This window comes from Dioscorea cayenensis, unplaced genomic scaffold (genome assembly GCF_009730915.1).
Source record: "Dioscorea cayenensis subsp. rotundata cultivar TDr96_F1 unplaced genomic scaffold, TDr96_F1_v2_PseudoChromosome.rev07_lg8_w22 25.fasta BLBR01001341.1, whole genome shotgun sequence".
Classification (NCBI taxonomy): Eukaryota; Viridiplantae; Streptophyta; class Magnoliopsida; order Dioscoreales; family Dioscoreaceae; genus Dioscorea; species Dioscorea cayenensis.
Genome location: NW_024087732.1, coordinates 30,108 through 44,366, shown reverse-complemented (window position 1 = coordinate 44,366; position 14,259 = coordinate 30,108). Strand labels below are relative to the sequence as shown.

Here is a 14,259-nt window from a genome sequence, read left to right as displayed (position 1 = left end):
TTCCAAATCCACCAAAATCCAACTAAAGAGGATTTGCAACTCCAGTTGCTTTTTTAAATTCACCTAACCAAACAACTTATTTCAAGGAATTTTGTAATTCCAACTACAAGGAGTTTTAAATACTACCAAACAAACACCTCCTAAATCATCTACAAAACTACCAAATCGATGAATAATGCGGAAAAAGCCGAGGCCTTTATACCTTGTCGAGCTCAATAGATCGAGCGTGGAGATCATCTGTGTAACAGGGGGCAGAACTGGAAGGCGCCATCGAGGAGATCGTCGGCGGCGTTGAGAATCTCGTTTATGAAGCGCAGCGGGTTGAGATCGAAAGCATCGAAGACGGCCTCGCTCTGGCTTCCTTCCATGGCCACTGCTCTGATCCTCACTGAATTTGGGGGGTGGGTTTTGAAATGTGCGGGAGAGCTCTCAGTCGTACGATGTGTATTGAACGGGGACACAAATGCATCGAGATATAGATCACTAGTAGATGGGATACTAAATTTTATCTTTTTGATCAGGAGGACCCAATTTAATTATGAAGAAAAAAAGAAGGTGTATCCGCAAAAAATCCAAAACAAAGAAAAGCCTTTCTCTTTCATAGAACTGCCCATTCCTTGGCTTCCTTCATCGTTGGCTGAACAAAATCCTTCCTTTTCCAATGTGAGCTCTCTTATGCATCCTCTTTTAATTCCTTATTGTTTACTGTTGTTGTGATGACTGTGTTTTGTGTTCTCTTGAGATGGTGAACCCTTTCTTTTGTGATGTTTTTGGTTCAAAGGGAGAATAGCACTTTGAAGACAATGGATCCGGAGCAGCTGAGGGAGTATGGTCATAAAATGGTGGATTTCATTGTGGATTCCTATAAAATCGATTGAATCTTCTTTCCCTGTTCGTAGCCAAGTTTAAGGTAAGTGTGGCAAGTATAATAAATAAGATATAAAAACCAGATTAAAACACCTTCTATTGTTGTTAAATCTTCCATTTCCTTTCATGGTGATGCTGTCTGTTTTAATTTATAATCTGTGTTGGCTTGAAGCCTTAAACAATGAAATCTTTAGCTAATTATTTGTGAAATTTGATACTATGCATCATTTTTATTGTATTTTCTTGCATTTAGTGTGAAAAATGTTACATTTATCCTCTGATTGGTGTTGCTCTTTCCAATTTGCTTTGCCTTCAACAATCTCTTGGTGGTGGGGATTTGGTTGGGTGTTATTTTAATTACAAGCTTAGTTTGTATAACACAACATTTGCTTAGAAATTTCTAAAATTCTTACTTCAGGTGGTATAGTGAGCCTTTTTTAATTACAAGCTTAGTTTGTATAACACAACATTTGTTTAGAAATTTCTAAAATTCTTACTTCAGGTGGTATAGTGAGCCTTTAGGACGTTTTAGTTTTGGTTTGATCTACTACTAACAAGTGATGGAACAGTAGATATATGTTAAAAGATAAATGGCGAAATAAGTTGCAATAAAATTTTCTTACTAGATCTTTGACATCCAAAAAACTACCAGACTCCTGTAATAGTGCATACAACGTATTTGCTCTGTCTTAGTAAAGTATGAAATGTTGTTGTATTTATTTATTCCATGCTGTTTGTAGCCTGGGTATCTAAGAGAACCGCTGCCTGATTCAGCCTCTAAACATCCAGAAAGTTTGCAAGATGTCCTAAATGGTGAAAAATGATTTGTTGAATCTTATCTAAATGACTTATCATCTGACAAATGATCTGGTTTTCTCTTCTTCTGACACTTTGTGATGAATTAATTGAACAATCAATCCAATCACTCAGGAATTCAATATTAATAGCTAATCTCTAACTTCCAAGCATATCAGCATATCTATTCATGAGTAAAATCCTCAAACATAGTAACAGCAGTAGTATAATTCCTCTCAAAATGAGAAAGTCGATCTGATTGACAACAACTAGAAATATACTGGTATTCAAAGCAAATACAGAAATAGAGCTCACAGAGCTGTAGATCGGACAAAAATGAGTAGAATCGATAGTAAGATACGCGGGAATGTCTTCCCTCCCAACTGGTTACCGGAGAGCCGCCGGAGAACCACGCCAGGCCTAAGCTTCTTCAATGTTCTTCGCTGCCTCTTCTCTTCCTCGCTCCCCTTCTTTTATATTCACTCCCATAGTGAGCATACTCCTATCATATTCCAGCCAATCATTCCCTTCTTCACTGCTACGTGGCATAATTGATTCATTTCCACAACCAATACGATCTTCCCCAGCTGCCACTATGCCGAGAGTATGATAACCCTCTAATCTGCTGCTTTTGTGCCTCCTTCTATTGCTCCTGCGGATCACTGGTGGAGATGCATCCATCTCAGCAGACTCAACTACATCAGCTCCCTTGCTCCTCTGCACATGCCTCTCTTCATTTAATCTTTTTGGTCTTCCTAAGACTCCAGTCAACTTCCCTGTATTCCCAGTATTCATCACATTACCTCCCCCATTAAAAGCATCCTTGTCCTCAAGGATTACTGCTGGAAAGTAGTGTTTCATATAACTCACATCCTCCCATGAATTTTCAGAATCCATCATCCCTTCCCATTAAACCAGAACTTGATCAATTGACTGTGAATTTCTAAGAATTGTACGGTGCTGCAGAATAGCTATTGGCTGTAACGATGGCCCAAATTCAGTGGTGATAAGTGGCAGAGGAATAGAATTAACCTGAGATCCTGGATCACCTTCACACTTCTTCAGTAATGAAACATGGAATACAGGATGGATCCTTGCTTCAGGAGGCAGTGATAATTTGTAGGCTACTGCTCCAATTTTCTGAACAATTTGGAATGGTCCAAAGTAGCGCATACCCAATTTTTGGTTTTTGCGCAAAGCAACTGAATGCTGTCGGTATGGCTGCAGTTTGACAAACACCCATTGACCCTCTTCAAAGGAAATTTCACATCTTTTCTTGTCAGCCAATCTCTTCATTTAGACTTGAGCTTTTAACAGATTCTGCTTCAATTGTTTTAAAACCTGATCCCTTTGCTGCAGTAATTGTGCTATATCAGGAGGATCATGATCATTGGCATGATAGGACCATAAGGTTGGTGGGTCTCTGCCATACACAATGCGGAAAGGAGTCATAGGAGCACTACAGTGAAATGATGTGTTATACCAGAACTGTGCCCAGGGTAATAATTCAACCCAATTCTTTGGATTTTCTACCACAAAACACTTGAGATACGATTCCAAACATTTATGTAATGCCTCTGTCTGGTCATCAGATTGAGGATGATATGAAGAGGACATGGACAAGGTTGTTCCCATTGCTTTGAATAAAGATTTCCAAAATCTACTGAGGAAAATTCGGTCTCTATCAGAAACAATAGAAATTGGGACTCCATGTAATTTGATGATGTTCTGAATGAAAACCATAGCCACAGTTTCACTGTTGTAATCTCCTTTGAGTGGAATAAAATGCCCAAATTTTGACAACCTGTCAACAACAACCATTATGACTGTAAAGCCCTTAGAATTTGGAAGTGCCACAATGAAGTCCATGGCAATTTCCTCAAAAATTCTCTGGGAACCGGCAGCGGTTGTAACAGCCCTTTTGGATGTGTATGATCGGCTCTTTGCCCTTTGACAAATGAGACATTTTTTAACAAATTCTAAAACATCCTGTCTCATCCTTTTCCAATAAAAATGCTGAGCTAGTCTAGCATGTGTCCTGAGTGAACCTGAGTGGCCTCCCAACTTTGTAGCATGATATTCATACAATAACTGAGCTATAATTGGAGAGTTTTCAGGAATCACAATTTTACTAGCATACCACAGTAAATCATTTTTCAAAGAAAAATTTTGTATCACCTGAAGCTCCTTGTTGTAATGCTTGAATTTTCTGTTTGCAAAAAGGATCCTGCTGCTGCAACTCTTGAATTTGAGGAAGTAAAGAGCACTGGACTGCAGTCAATGCCATACAATTAACCCTTGACAATGCATCTGCTGGAATGTTATCTCTCCCTGGTTTGTATTCTATGGAGAAATCATATCCAAGTAGTTTCGGTAACCATCTTTGCTGTTTAGGAGTTTGGATGGTTTGCTGACACAAATGTTTCAATGCCTCTTGATCAGTTCTGATGATAAATTGATGACCCACCAGATAATGCCTGAATTTGTTAACAGCTTCGGTCACAGCAAACAGCTCCCGTACATAAGCCGACTGCTTTTGCATTGATGAAGTTAACTTTCTGGAAAAAAATGCTATTGGGTGTTTGTCTTGGCTCAAAACTGCCCCAATTCCTAACCCCGAAGCGTCAGTTTCAAGAACAAAAGGTTTATTAAAGTCTGGTAACTTCAAGACAGGAGCGGATATCATCCTCTTTTTCAATTCCTGGAATGCTTGCTGTGCACTGTCTGTCCATTTAAAGGCATCCTTCTTCAACAATTCTGTCAATGGATGTGCTAGGCTGGCATAATTTGCAATGAATCTTCGATAGTAACCGCTCAACCCCAAAAAACCCCTTAATTGTTTCAAATTAACTGGTACTGGCCACTGTACAATTGCATCCACCTATGAGCTTTCCATTTGAACCCCCTCCGCAGAAACAGTGTGTCCCAAATATTCAATCTGCTTCAACCCAAAAGCACACTTGGAATATTTCGCAAACAACTGATGGTTACTCAATGTGATCAACACAACTTCCAGGTGTTCCATGTGACTATTCCAATCCTCACTGTAAACAAGTATGTCGTCAAAAAAAATTAAGACAAACTTCCTCATGGCAATTTGGAAAATGTTATTCATTAGGGATTGGAATGTTGCCGGGGCGTTTGACAACCCAAATGGCATCACCACCCATTGGAAATGGCCATGATGGGTCCTAAATGTTGTCTTGTACTTATCCTCAGGATTTATCAAGACTTAATGGTACCCTGACCTCAAATCCAATTTCGAAAAATACTTCACACCATGAAGCTCATCTAACAACTCATCTACGGCTGGAATAGGATAAGCATCCTTCACCGTAATAGCATTCAAGGCCCTGTAATCCGTACAAAATCTCCATGTCCCATCTTTTTTTTTAACTAAGATAACAGGAGAAGAAAACAGACTGTTGCTGGGCTCAATTAATCCTTCTTTTAGCATTTCATCAACCATTCTTTCAATCTCTGTCTTTTGACTATGTGGGTACCTATAAGGCCTAACCTTCACTGGATTTGAATTAGGCTGTAGAGAAATCTTGTGATCACAATTCTGACTAGGTGGCAAACCCTTCGGTATATCAAATACTCCCTGATACTTTAGTAGTAGTTGTCTTAAAGTGTCAGGTGTATCTTCGAAACTCTCCAAAATGGATTCTCTGCATTCTGCAACAGGTTTCTTTCCATTGTCAAAGTGACTGGCATCTGTTTCAATAGATTCAATAGTCATTTGGTAACATTGAGCAATTGACTTTACTGAAGTCAATCTGTGGAGTTGGTATATTGAAGCAGGCTGTGGACTTTGATTCTTTTCTCCCGTCACTGTCACAAACTTATCTCCACTGTAAAACTGTAAAGAGAGGTTGCTGTAATCCATGATGTGTGCTCCTATAGTTGCCAACCAGGAAGCTCCCATAATCACCTCGGCCCCAGCTATAGGCAGGAGATACACAGGAAATACCAAATTACAACCCTGTATATTAATTTTGAGTGGATCCACCTTTCCCTCCACCTGTAGAAAATTTCCATCTCCTACTAGTACCTTGAATGTCGCTGTAGGTTGAATCTCCAATTGCAGGAACTTAGCAATCCTTGGTTGAATGAAATTGTCGTCACTTCCGCCATCTAGTAACACCTTAACTAACTGCCCTTTGATTGAGCCAGTGAACCTCATGGTTCCCGAAGCTGCATAACTATTCATGGCATTCAAAGAAGACTTAGGAATTTCTTCTTCATTAGTAGTATTCTCCTCTATTTCAACCACAAATTCACCCGATTCATGTTCACTGTTATCAGATGATTCATCACCCCACTGGAGTAGCAAAAGTCTTTTATTTTGGCACCTGTGTGTTGGTGTGTACTTCTCATCACAGTTGAAACATAAGCTTTTTGCTTTTCGCAACTGCATCTCATTGAAACTAAGTGGTACCGGGGGGCATTAATTGTGGCACATTCAAAATAGGAGGTAACAACTTCGACACTGGTGGGACTTCTTTAACTGCAGGATGATTTGTACTGATGTCTGGAAGGAATTGCACTCTTCGAGCATGAGATTTAGACAGTGCTGGATACTTATCCTCATACAGCTTTGCCAAGCTTGCGGCCTTAGAAATAGATTCTGGCAACAAAGGAATGATGTCCCTCTGGATCTCTCTTCTCAGCCCACAAATAAAACATTTCAACAGTGCTGAGGATGAAACTCCTTCCACTCTGTTAGCCAATGTTACGAAAGTGGCATAATAATTGGCTACTGAGTCCTCTTGCATCAATTTAAAGAGTGCAAACTCCGGGGTTTCAAAAACAGATGGTCCATAGACCTCTTCCAAGGCATTCACCAAAGATGGCCAATTGTCAACCTTCCCTTCTTTCTCCAACATCTGATACCAAGGTACCACTTGCCCATCAAAATGTATTGATGCTATCTCCAGCCTCTCAGCATCAGTAACTCTGTAGTATTTAAAGAACTGTTCTGCTCGGTATATCCAGTGTAGCACCTCTTCACCATCGAACCTGGGAAAATCCAGCTTGACCGATCGAGTAGTGAAAGGTTTGTTTCTTACATACTCTCCATCCTCTCTGAATTCACCCTTGGAGGCTTGCCCTGTTCCCACTGTGTTATCATTGGTAGAGACGATCTGATTTTCAATGTATTTGGAAATAGTTTGCATAGACGTCTCCAACATCTTAATCTTGTCATCTCGTTGTGCCATTGCTGCAATAAACCTCTCCTCCCTTTGCTCCATTGCCATCTGCATACCTTCAATCTTTGCTACTAAGTCTTTAAACCGAGTTGCTTCAGCCATGATTGTAATGATATGTGATTTCAATTACTCTCAATGAAAGCACCAAAATATGTGATGAATTAATTGAACAATCAATCCAATCACTCAGGAATTCAATATTAATAGCTAATCTCTAACTTCCAAGCATATCAGCATATCTATTCATGAGTAAAATCCTCAAACATAGTAACAGCAGTAGTATAATTCCTCTCAAAATGAGAAAGTCGATCTGATTGACAACAACTAGAAATATACTGATATTCAAAGCAAATACAGAAATAGAGCTCACAGAGCTGTAGATCGGACAAAAAATGAGTAGAATCGATAGTAAGATACGCGGGAATGTCTTCCCTCCCAACTGGTCACCGGAGAGCCGCCGGAGAACCACGCCAGGCCTAAGCTTCTTCAATGTTCTTCGCTGCCTCTTCTCTTCCTCGCTCCCTTTCTTTTATATTCACTCCCATAGTGAGCATACTCCTATCATGTTCCAGCCAGTCATTCCCTTCTTCACTGCTACGTGGCATAATTGATTCATTTCCACAGCCAATACGATCTTCCCCAGCTGCCACTATGCCGAGAGTATGATAACCCTCTAATCTGCTGCTTTTGTGCCTCCTTCTATTGCTCCTGCGGATCACTGGTGGAGATGCATCCATCTCAGCAGACTCAACCACATCAGCTCCCTTGCTCCTCTTCACGTGTCTCTCTTCATTTAATCTTTTTGGTCTTCCTAAGACTCCAGTCAACTTCCCTGTATTCCCAGTATTCATCACACACTTGCAGATGTCCGGCAAAGAACAATCCCTGGTGTAAGTCATTGGCAAAGTCTTTGATTATTTTCTCTCCAGATGTTCAATTCAATTTGTGGACTGTAGCACTAGATCCAGCACAAATGTGGTATTTCTCATTAAAATCCTCTGTGGCTTGATTTCTATGATCTCTTTGTATGCTGCTTTCCCATCAAAGTTCCATATTGAGAAGACCCGTGCATTGACCTTCCTGACCAACTTCAACGGAAGGGTGTTTCTTCCTCTTGCGATGAAACAGATAGAATGCAGCACTTTGCGGTAAAAGAAAAAAAATGTTTGTAGTTGGAATGACAACCAAGAATAATGGCTGTGTGCTGCTTGTTTGAACATTGCTATTCATCGGAGAGGAAAAGCACGCAGGCAACTCTTGTACTCAACCACGAAAGCCTTCATTGTGATTGGACCATCCAACCAGAGTTTTTTTCTGTAAAGAAATGGCTTTCAGGTATTGGACCTTGCAGAAGATTGTACAATAGATCAATTGAAACCACGCTCATCATTGAAAAGAAGATGGAATGTGTATTAGAAACTGATTGTGAGATAGAATATATACCAGTTCTTGTAAATCTGTTAATTTGTCGAGTTGTGGTCGTATATCCAGCGAATGAATTGTTGCTCAAGTCTAGTAGTTCCTTCAAATTTAAATTGCCAAGTTGGCATGTGATGCCTCCACTCAGTTATTATTGCCCAACTTCAAGGAATGCAATTCAGTGCAGTTTTCCAACTTGTGCTGGTATTGATGCTTGGATATTGTTCCCTGACAAATTCAAATATCAGAGTGAAAGACAAATCCTCAAATTCTTGTGGTATTGATCTGAGAGTTGATAGAATGCACGGAAGATAACCTACTCAATTCTTCTGCAATCTTGCTGGCCGGACCTGAACTCAGAAGGTATATAGTTCCATCAAATTTAGACATTCTGCTGAAGATGACAATACGATGCCAGGTATTCTGTTAAAACTTATATCAATGTACAATAAATGCTGATAAACCCCAAAGCTTCCAGAGATATCTCCAGTGAATTTATTTCTTTCATGTCGGACTCTGATTAAGTTTGAGGAGTTTTCAAACTTCTTGGGAATGAGGCCCCAGAAATCATTATGCATTAGTACAAGAAGTTCAAGTTATCCACCCTTGAACTGGCAATGGATTGCTCGATAAGCACAAACCTTTCAGAGACTTCAAATTTCCGATGCCATGAGGTACACAACCCATAGAGCATGCTTGAGTTACCTAGGCTATAAGGAATAGAATTGTTTATGCTATTGCTTGTGAAATGAATGTAATTCAGATGCGCAAAATTTCAGATCTCATTAGGAATGGAACAAGAGATTTATGTAGTTGCTAAAATTGAGAGGACATATGAGTGAAATTATAAGCTTGTCTTGGCTTGGCTCATTAGCAATCTATACAATCAAACAGGAACTTAGAACTTAAATTTTTCCAAAATATATATGAGAATGCTTGGCCTAGTTTGTAGGTGGGAGGAAAAAAATCTTTCGCTTTATAATTGGGGATGTTAATAATTCAAGGTGAATGTACATAATCAAGATTGTTATAGTTCAAAAATTAAAGCCAGCACTAAAACATTAGCCACCAGTTTGAACAAGTTTTTTTTTTTTTTCTTGAATAAATAGTTTGAAATTCTAAACAAGTTTCTTTTATTTTTTGAATAAAAAATTAAAAGGAAGAGGGATCATTTGGAAGATTTGAACAAAGTTGAGTCAATTTCTCAAAGAAATATTTTTATCTTCAAAATATTAATACAAGGCAACAGTCCTCATTATTAGCTTTGCATAGTTTAGGAGTTAAATTATCAGGCATTGTTAACCACAATCTTGACATTTCTTGTATACTATGTATGCTAAACGAAAATATGAATGCAAAGGAAAAATATGATTGCAAAAAGTGAATTAATGAAAATAAAGAGGGAGTTAATTATAGCAGTACCAAATAGTGAAGATAAAAGGAGAGTTCATTACAACAACACAGACTGACGAAGAGAAGGCTGCTTTGAAAACTCAAGGTCAAGATTACCCTCGCTTGAGTGATTATGGTTGTGCCTTTTCATAGGTTATGGGTGAAGCACAGAGATTCAATGCCTGCAGTTTTGGGATGCTTAGTAATTTGACCTGCATTAAATCAAGACTATATAATACTAGTTCTCATCATATAATTATACACTTAGACAAGGAAATTTATATTGGAAAAGTAGGCCTATATTATATTACTCAAGCTAACATTTATTTTGACTAATGTGGTTTGCCTGAGTGTTTTTTTTTTCTCATGATGAATACAAAAAGTTGATTAAAATATATAAGCACATGTTTTTTTCGGTAATACCATGGCCGAAGTTCAACCCGATACTGAAATATTTACAACTATACTATAAATTCAATCAAACAAGAAACATAAATGCAAGAATATGTATTTAATTAAAGAAACTTAGCAAAACAAGGCTGAATCATACCTCAGTTCATATTACCCATGCACTTGATCGTCAATATGCACTTGTACAATGTTTTCGAGGTAATCAAGGGTAAGTGTTGGAAAAGAGCAGATGTCAAATGCTTGCAAAGACTTTGGAGAAGATAACCTTTGAGATGCTTGTTGCATTGTAGGGCGAGCCTGTGGATCGGTATTGATGCATTGCATTGCTATTAAAATCACTGAAAGCACTTGGTTTGTGGTCGCTTGATCAGCTATATGAAAGGGGAGACGTGGATCTAGCATATCTTTTACTAGCATACTCAATGATAAGTTGCTTAGGAGATCCCCGGGATGTGTTCCATGTATCACTTCAAGTGCTAGAATTCCGAAACTATATACATCACATTTTTCAGTCACTCTCATTATATAGGCAAGCTCTGCAAAACAAATCAAGTAAAAATTAATTGTAGTTTAGTTGACTGCATTTTTCATGTATAAAGTTGATGAATCTAATAAGTCTCATGGGTAATCAATTAGCCTAATTATAAGATAGTTTGAATAGAAGAAGCAATTAAACTGATTTGGAGATGCAAACATACCCGGTGCCATGTAACCGTATGTGCCTGCAAGTAAACTCCAATGTGATGAATTAGGCTTTAGCAGTCGAGAAATACCAAAGTCCGAAACATAAGCCTTGTACTCTTCATCCAATAGAACATTGTTGCTTGTTATGTCTCGATGAACAATAGGTGGAATACAATCATGATGCAAGTAAGACAAAGCTTGAGCAATGTCTCTTATAATGGCAGCTCTCTTGATCCAATCCAATTTCATTGCTTCCTGTTCAGATTTTAGTGTGGCATGTAGACATCCTCTCTCCATATACTCATAGGCAAGAAAATTGAATTTATTTGTAGAGCAGAAACCATAAAACCTCACAATGTTTCGATGCCGAATTTTAGTTAATGCTTGTATTTCATTTTTGAAAGCTTGTTCATTCACTTGGGCTTCTTCTTCTTGAATTTTCTTAATAGCAAGTGTTTTTCCAGATGATAGAGTCGCTTTATAGACCATGCTATAAGCTCCGGTACCAATCTGATACTTTTCATCAAAATTTTCTGTTGCTCTAATGATCTCTTTGTATGCTTCCTTTCCATGATTGACTCTCCAAATGGAGAAAAAATGTCCATCAAATTCTTCCTTTGTGTCATTCATAGTAGATCTCTTTCTCTTATAATAAAGCAATGTGAATAATCCAATTGCCAGAAATATGATAAATAAAATTCCAAATACCAAAATAGCTATCAAGATAATGATTTTATGATGTTTCTTTGCATCACCTTTACTTGTTGACCAGGATTGGTCACATGGAGGCAAACCATGCACTTGACCACATAAGCCCTTGTTGTGGGCAAACCACTTAATGGGAGCTGTTTGAAAGAAATGATTTTTTGGAATTGGACCTTCTAGATGATTATAAGATACATCCAATGATGCTAAGCCTGTCATTAATTGAAAAGAAGATGGAATGCGACCAACCAACTCATTATTTGATAAATTCAACTCTTGCAACATTATTAACTTGCTAAGTTGCAGTGGTATTTCTCCTGTGAATAGATTCTCACTCAAGTCAAGAACTTGATGCAAGTTCAAATTACCTAGTTGAAAAGGGATGGATCCATTTAGCTCATTATTGCTCAACTTGAGTAAGTCCAATTTTAGGCAATTTTCTAACTGTACTGGTATTTCTCCTTTCAAATTGTTGCTTGACAGATCTAGAACTTCTAATGAAGATAGATTCCCAAATTCTATCGGTATGGTTCCTGTGAGATGATTGTTGCTCATGTTCAAATGAAATATGTGAGATAATTTATAAAACGCTTTAGGGATCTTTCCCACCAAATTATTGGAAGAGATGTCAAGTAGCTGCAGCTTTGGCAATTGAACTATTTCCCATGGTATTTCTCCACTGATTCTATTGCTTGATATTGTAAAGCTTGTCAAGTTAAGGCATGCTCCCCAAGATGGTAATAAAGTGCCAGACAATCTGTTAAAGCTTAGATCAATAAAATCCAATTGCGGATGAACACCAAAACTTTTAGAAACATCTCCAGTGAAGTGGTTTCTTTCAAGCCGGACCCTTACTAATTTTGTTGAATTTTTCAAACTTATTGGAATGGGGCCTTGGAAATTATTGTATGCCAAAGAAAGATATTGAAGCAACGCTCCTTTGGCTAAATCTGTTGGCACATTACCAGAAAGGCTGTTATTGACTAATTGAAGATCAATTAGATTTGTGAGGTTCACCATTTCATTGGGCAATAACCCATTTATGTTATTGTTATGTAGGTAAAAAATTTCAAGGTTGTTTAGGTTTCCAATGCTATGTGGAATGGAACCAGTTATTTTGTTGTCATACATTTGAAAATCTCTCAAATTCACTATACTCCCAATTTCACTAGGAATAGAGCCATTTATTATATTACCATATAGGTAAAGTATTTCTAGTTTGGTTAGGTTTCCAATGCTATGTGGGATGGGGCCAATCATTTGGTTGTCAAATATTTCAAAATCTCTCAAGTTTAGTAGATTCCCAATCTCATAAGGAATGGAGCCATTTATGCCATTGTCACTTAGGTAAAAAGTTTCAAGTTTGGTTAGGTTTCCAATGCTATGTGGAATGGGACTTGTTATTTGATTTTCATTTGTTGCAAAATCTATCAAGTTCACTAGATTGCCAATTTCACTTGGAATGGAGCCATTTATGTTATTACTAAAGAGGTAGAGAGTTTCAAGCTTGGTCAGGTTTCCAATGCTATGTGGGATGGGACCAGTTATTTGGTTTTGAGATATTTCAAAATCTATCAAGTTTACTAGATTTCCAATCTCATGAGGAATAGAACCATTAAGGCCATTTCTCCATAAGTGTAAAACTTTGAGGTTGGTCAAGTTTCCAAACTCTTGAGGGATGGAACCAACTAAGAAATTTGTGGAGATGACTAAGAAATTCAGGTTCAAAAGCTTTCCTAGAAAAGGAGGTAAGGAGCCACTTATCTGATTCTCATAGAGCACCAAAGTCTTGAGCCTTGTCAAATTACCAAGCTCTGATGGGATGATGCCTGTAAGATTGTTGTTAGAGAGACCAAGAGCAGAGAGCTTGGAGAGAGCTGAAATGGTTGCAGGGATGGATCCATGTATATGGTTGTCTCTGAGGTCGAGAACTCGAACGGAAGGCAAAGCAAAGAAGTTGAGAGTCTCTAGCTTTCCCTCCAATCCCATTCCTGCTAATTGGATTTTGGTGATGGTCTGCATGAGATGGTTATCATTTCTGCAAGTGATTCCTGTCCAGTTGCATGGACTGGTGTTTGACATCCAGGTGTTAAGGAGTTCTTGTGTTTCAAGGGTGGCCTTCCATTGAAGAAGAGCTCTCCCTTGAGATTCAATCTTTGAAGCTGTTGTCATCATTGGAACAGGGAAATCAACATTGGAGAAGAAAGCTAAACTTGAAAGCCCCACCATCATCAACATTGCTTGAATGGTGAACTCTGATGGAAGCCATAATTTCATCTTTTGAAATATAGTGTCTGTTAATGTTGTTTTTGGTTTTTTTTAGTTGGGGCTTGTGGACCTTTTTATAGCCTAATGAGCCTCAAAGATATATGATTCACTTCATTAACATGCATTAATATAAAATAATTGCATTATGTCACATAATTGACTAACCGTGGAATTAGTACTGGTATCACATTTTTGCTCTTTGGGGTTTTCTTCCATGTGTTCCCACTCTTATTGACTGAATTTTGTGTGGTTTATGCTACAATATATATTCTTCCTTGGCAGCATGCAATTCATTTTGGAGTTTTGTTTATGGAAAAAGGCTACCCAACTTGCTTGTTCTGCATATCATGTGAGAAAGAAATATTTGCACTCAATTAAAATGTAGACCATGTTCATTGGACAAGTATGCAAGTCTATAGATAATTATTTCCACTCAATTAATTAAAATATGGTTCATCAAGCTACTGATTGCAAATGCATGGAAAGAGTGGTTGCTATATTCACT

General features: G+C 38.1%; 1 protein-coding gene and 1 long non-coding RNA gene across 5 annotated transcripts; one reads left to right on the top strand and one right to left on the bottom strand.

Annotated features, from left to right (window-relative positions):
* Window positions 1-573: 573 nt before the first annotated feature.
* On the top strand, window positions 574-1,105 carry LOC120256222. Its single transcript, XR_005535236.1, has 2 exons — window positions 574-663; window positions 782-1,105. It is a non-coding gene; the product is annotated as an uncharacterized LOC120256222 (long non-coding RNA).
* A 6,996-nt stretch (window positions 1,106-8,101) lies between these two features.
* On the bottom strand, window positions 8,102-13,770 carry LOC120256220 (MDIS1-interacting receptor like kinase 2-like). Of its 4 annotated transcripts, none has more exons than XR_005535235.1 (6): window positions 10,796-13,770; window positions 10,237-10,633; window positions 9,717-9,898; window positions 8,615-9,004; window positions 8,319-8,522; window positions 8,102-8,189 (listed from the first exon to the last, which is right to left on the bottom strand). XR_005535235.1 is itself a non-coding variant. In XM_039263951.1 (3 exons), the coding sequence occupies exons 1-2, from the start codon at window positions 13,761-13,763 to the stop codon at window positions 10,248-10,250; spliced, it is 3,354 nt and encodes a 1,117-aa protein (XP_039119885.1). In that variant the 5' UTR covers window positions 13,764-13,770; the 3' UTR covers window positions 9,463-9,898; window positions 10,237-10,247. The 4 variants fall into 4 exon arrangements, 1 of the variants encoding a protein (XP_039119885.1); XR_005535233.1 differs by having other exon boundaries at window positions 8,156-8,219; XR_005535234.1 differs by having other exon boundaries at window positions 8,156-8,219; window positions 9,717-9,868.
* Between the last annotated feature and the right edge of the window lie 489 nt (window positions 13,771-14,259).

Coding starts and splice junctions, on each gene's coding strand:
- LOC120256220 (XM_039263951.1), bottom strand. CDS start 13,763: ATGAAATTATGGCTTCCATCAGAGTTCACCATTCAAGCAATGTTGATG. Junction 10,634..10,795: donor ATACGGTTACATGGCACCGG/GTATGTTTGCAT, acceptor TTTGTTTTGCAG/AGCTTGCCTATATAATGAGA.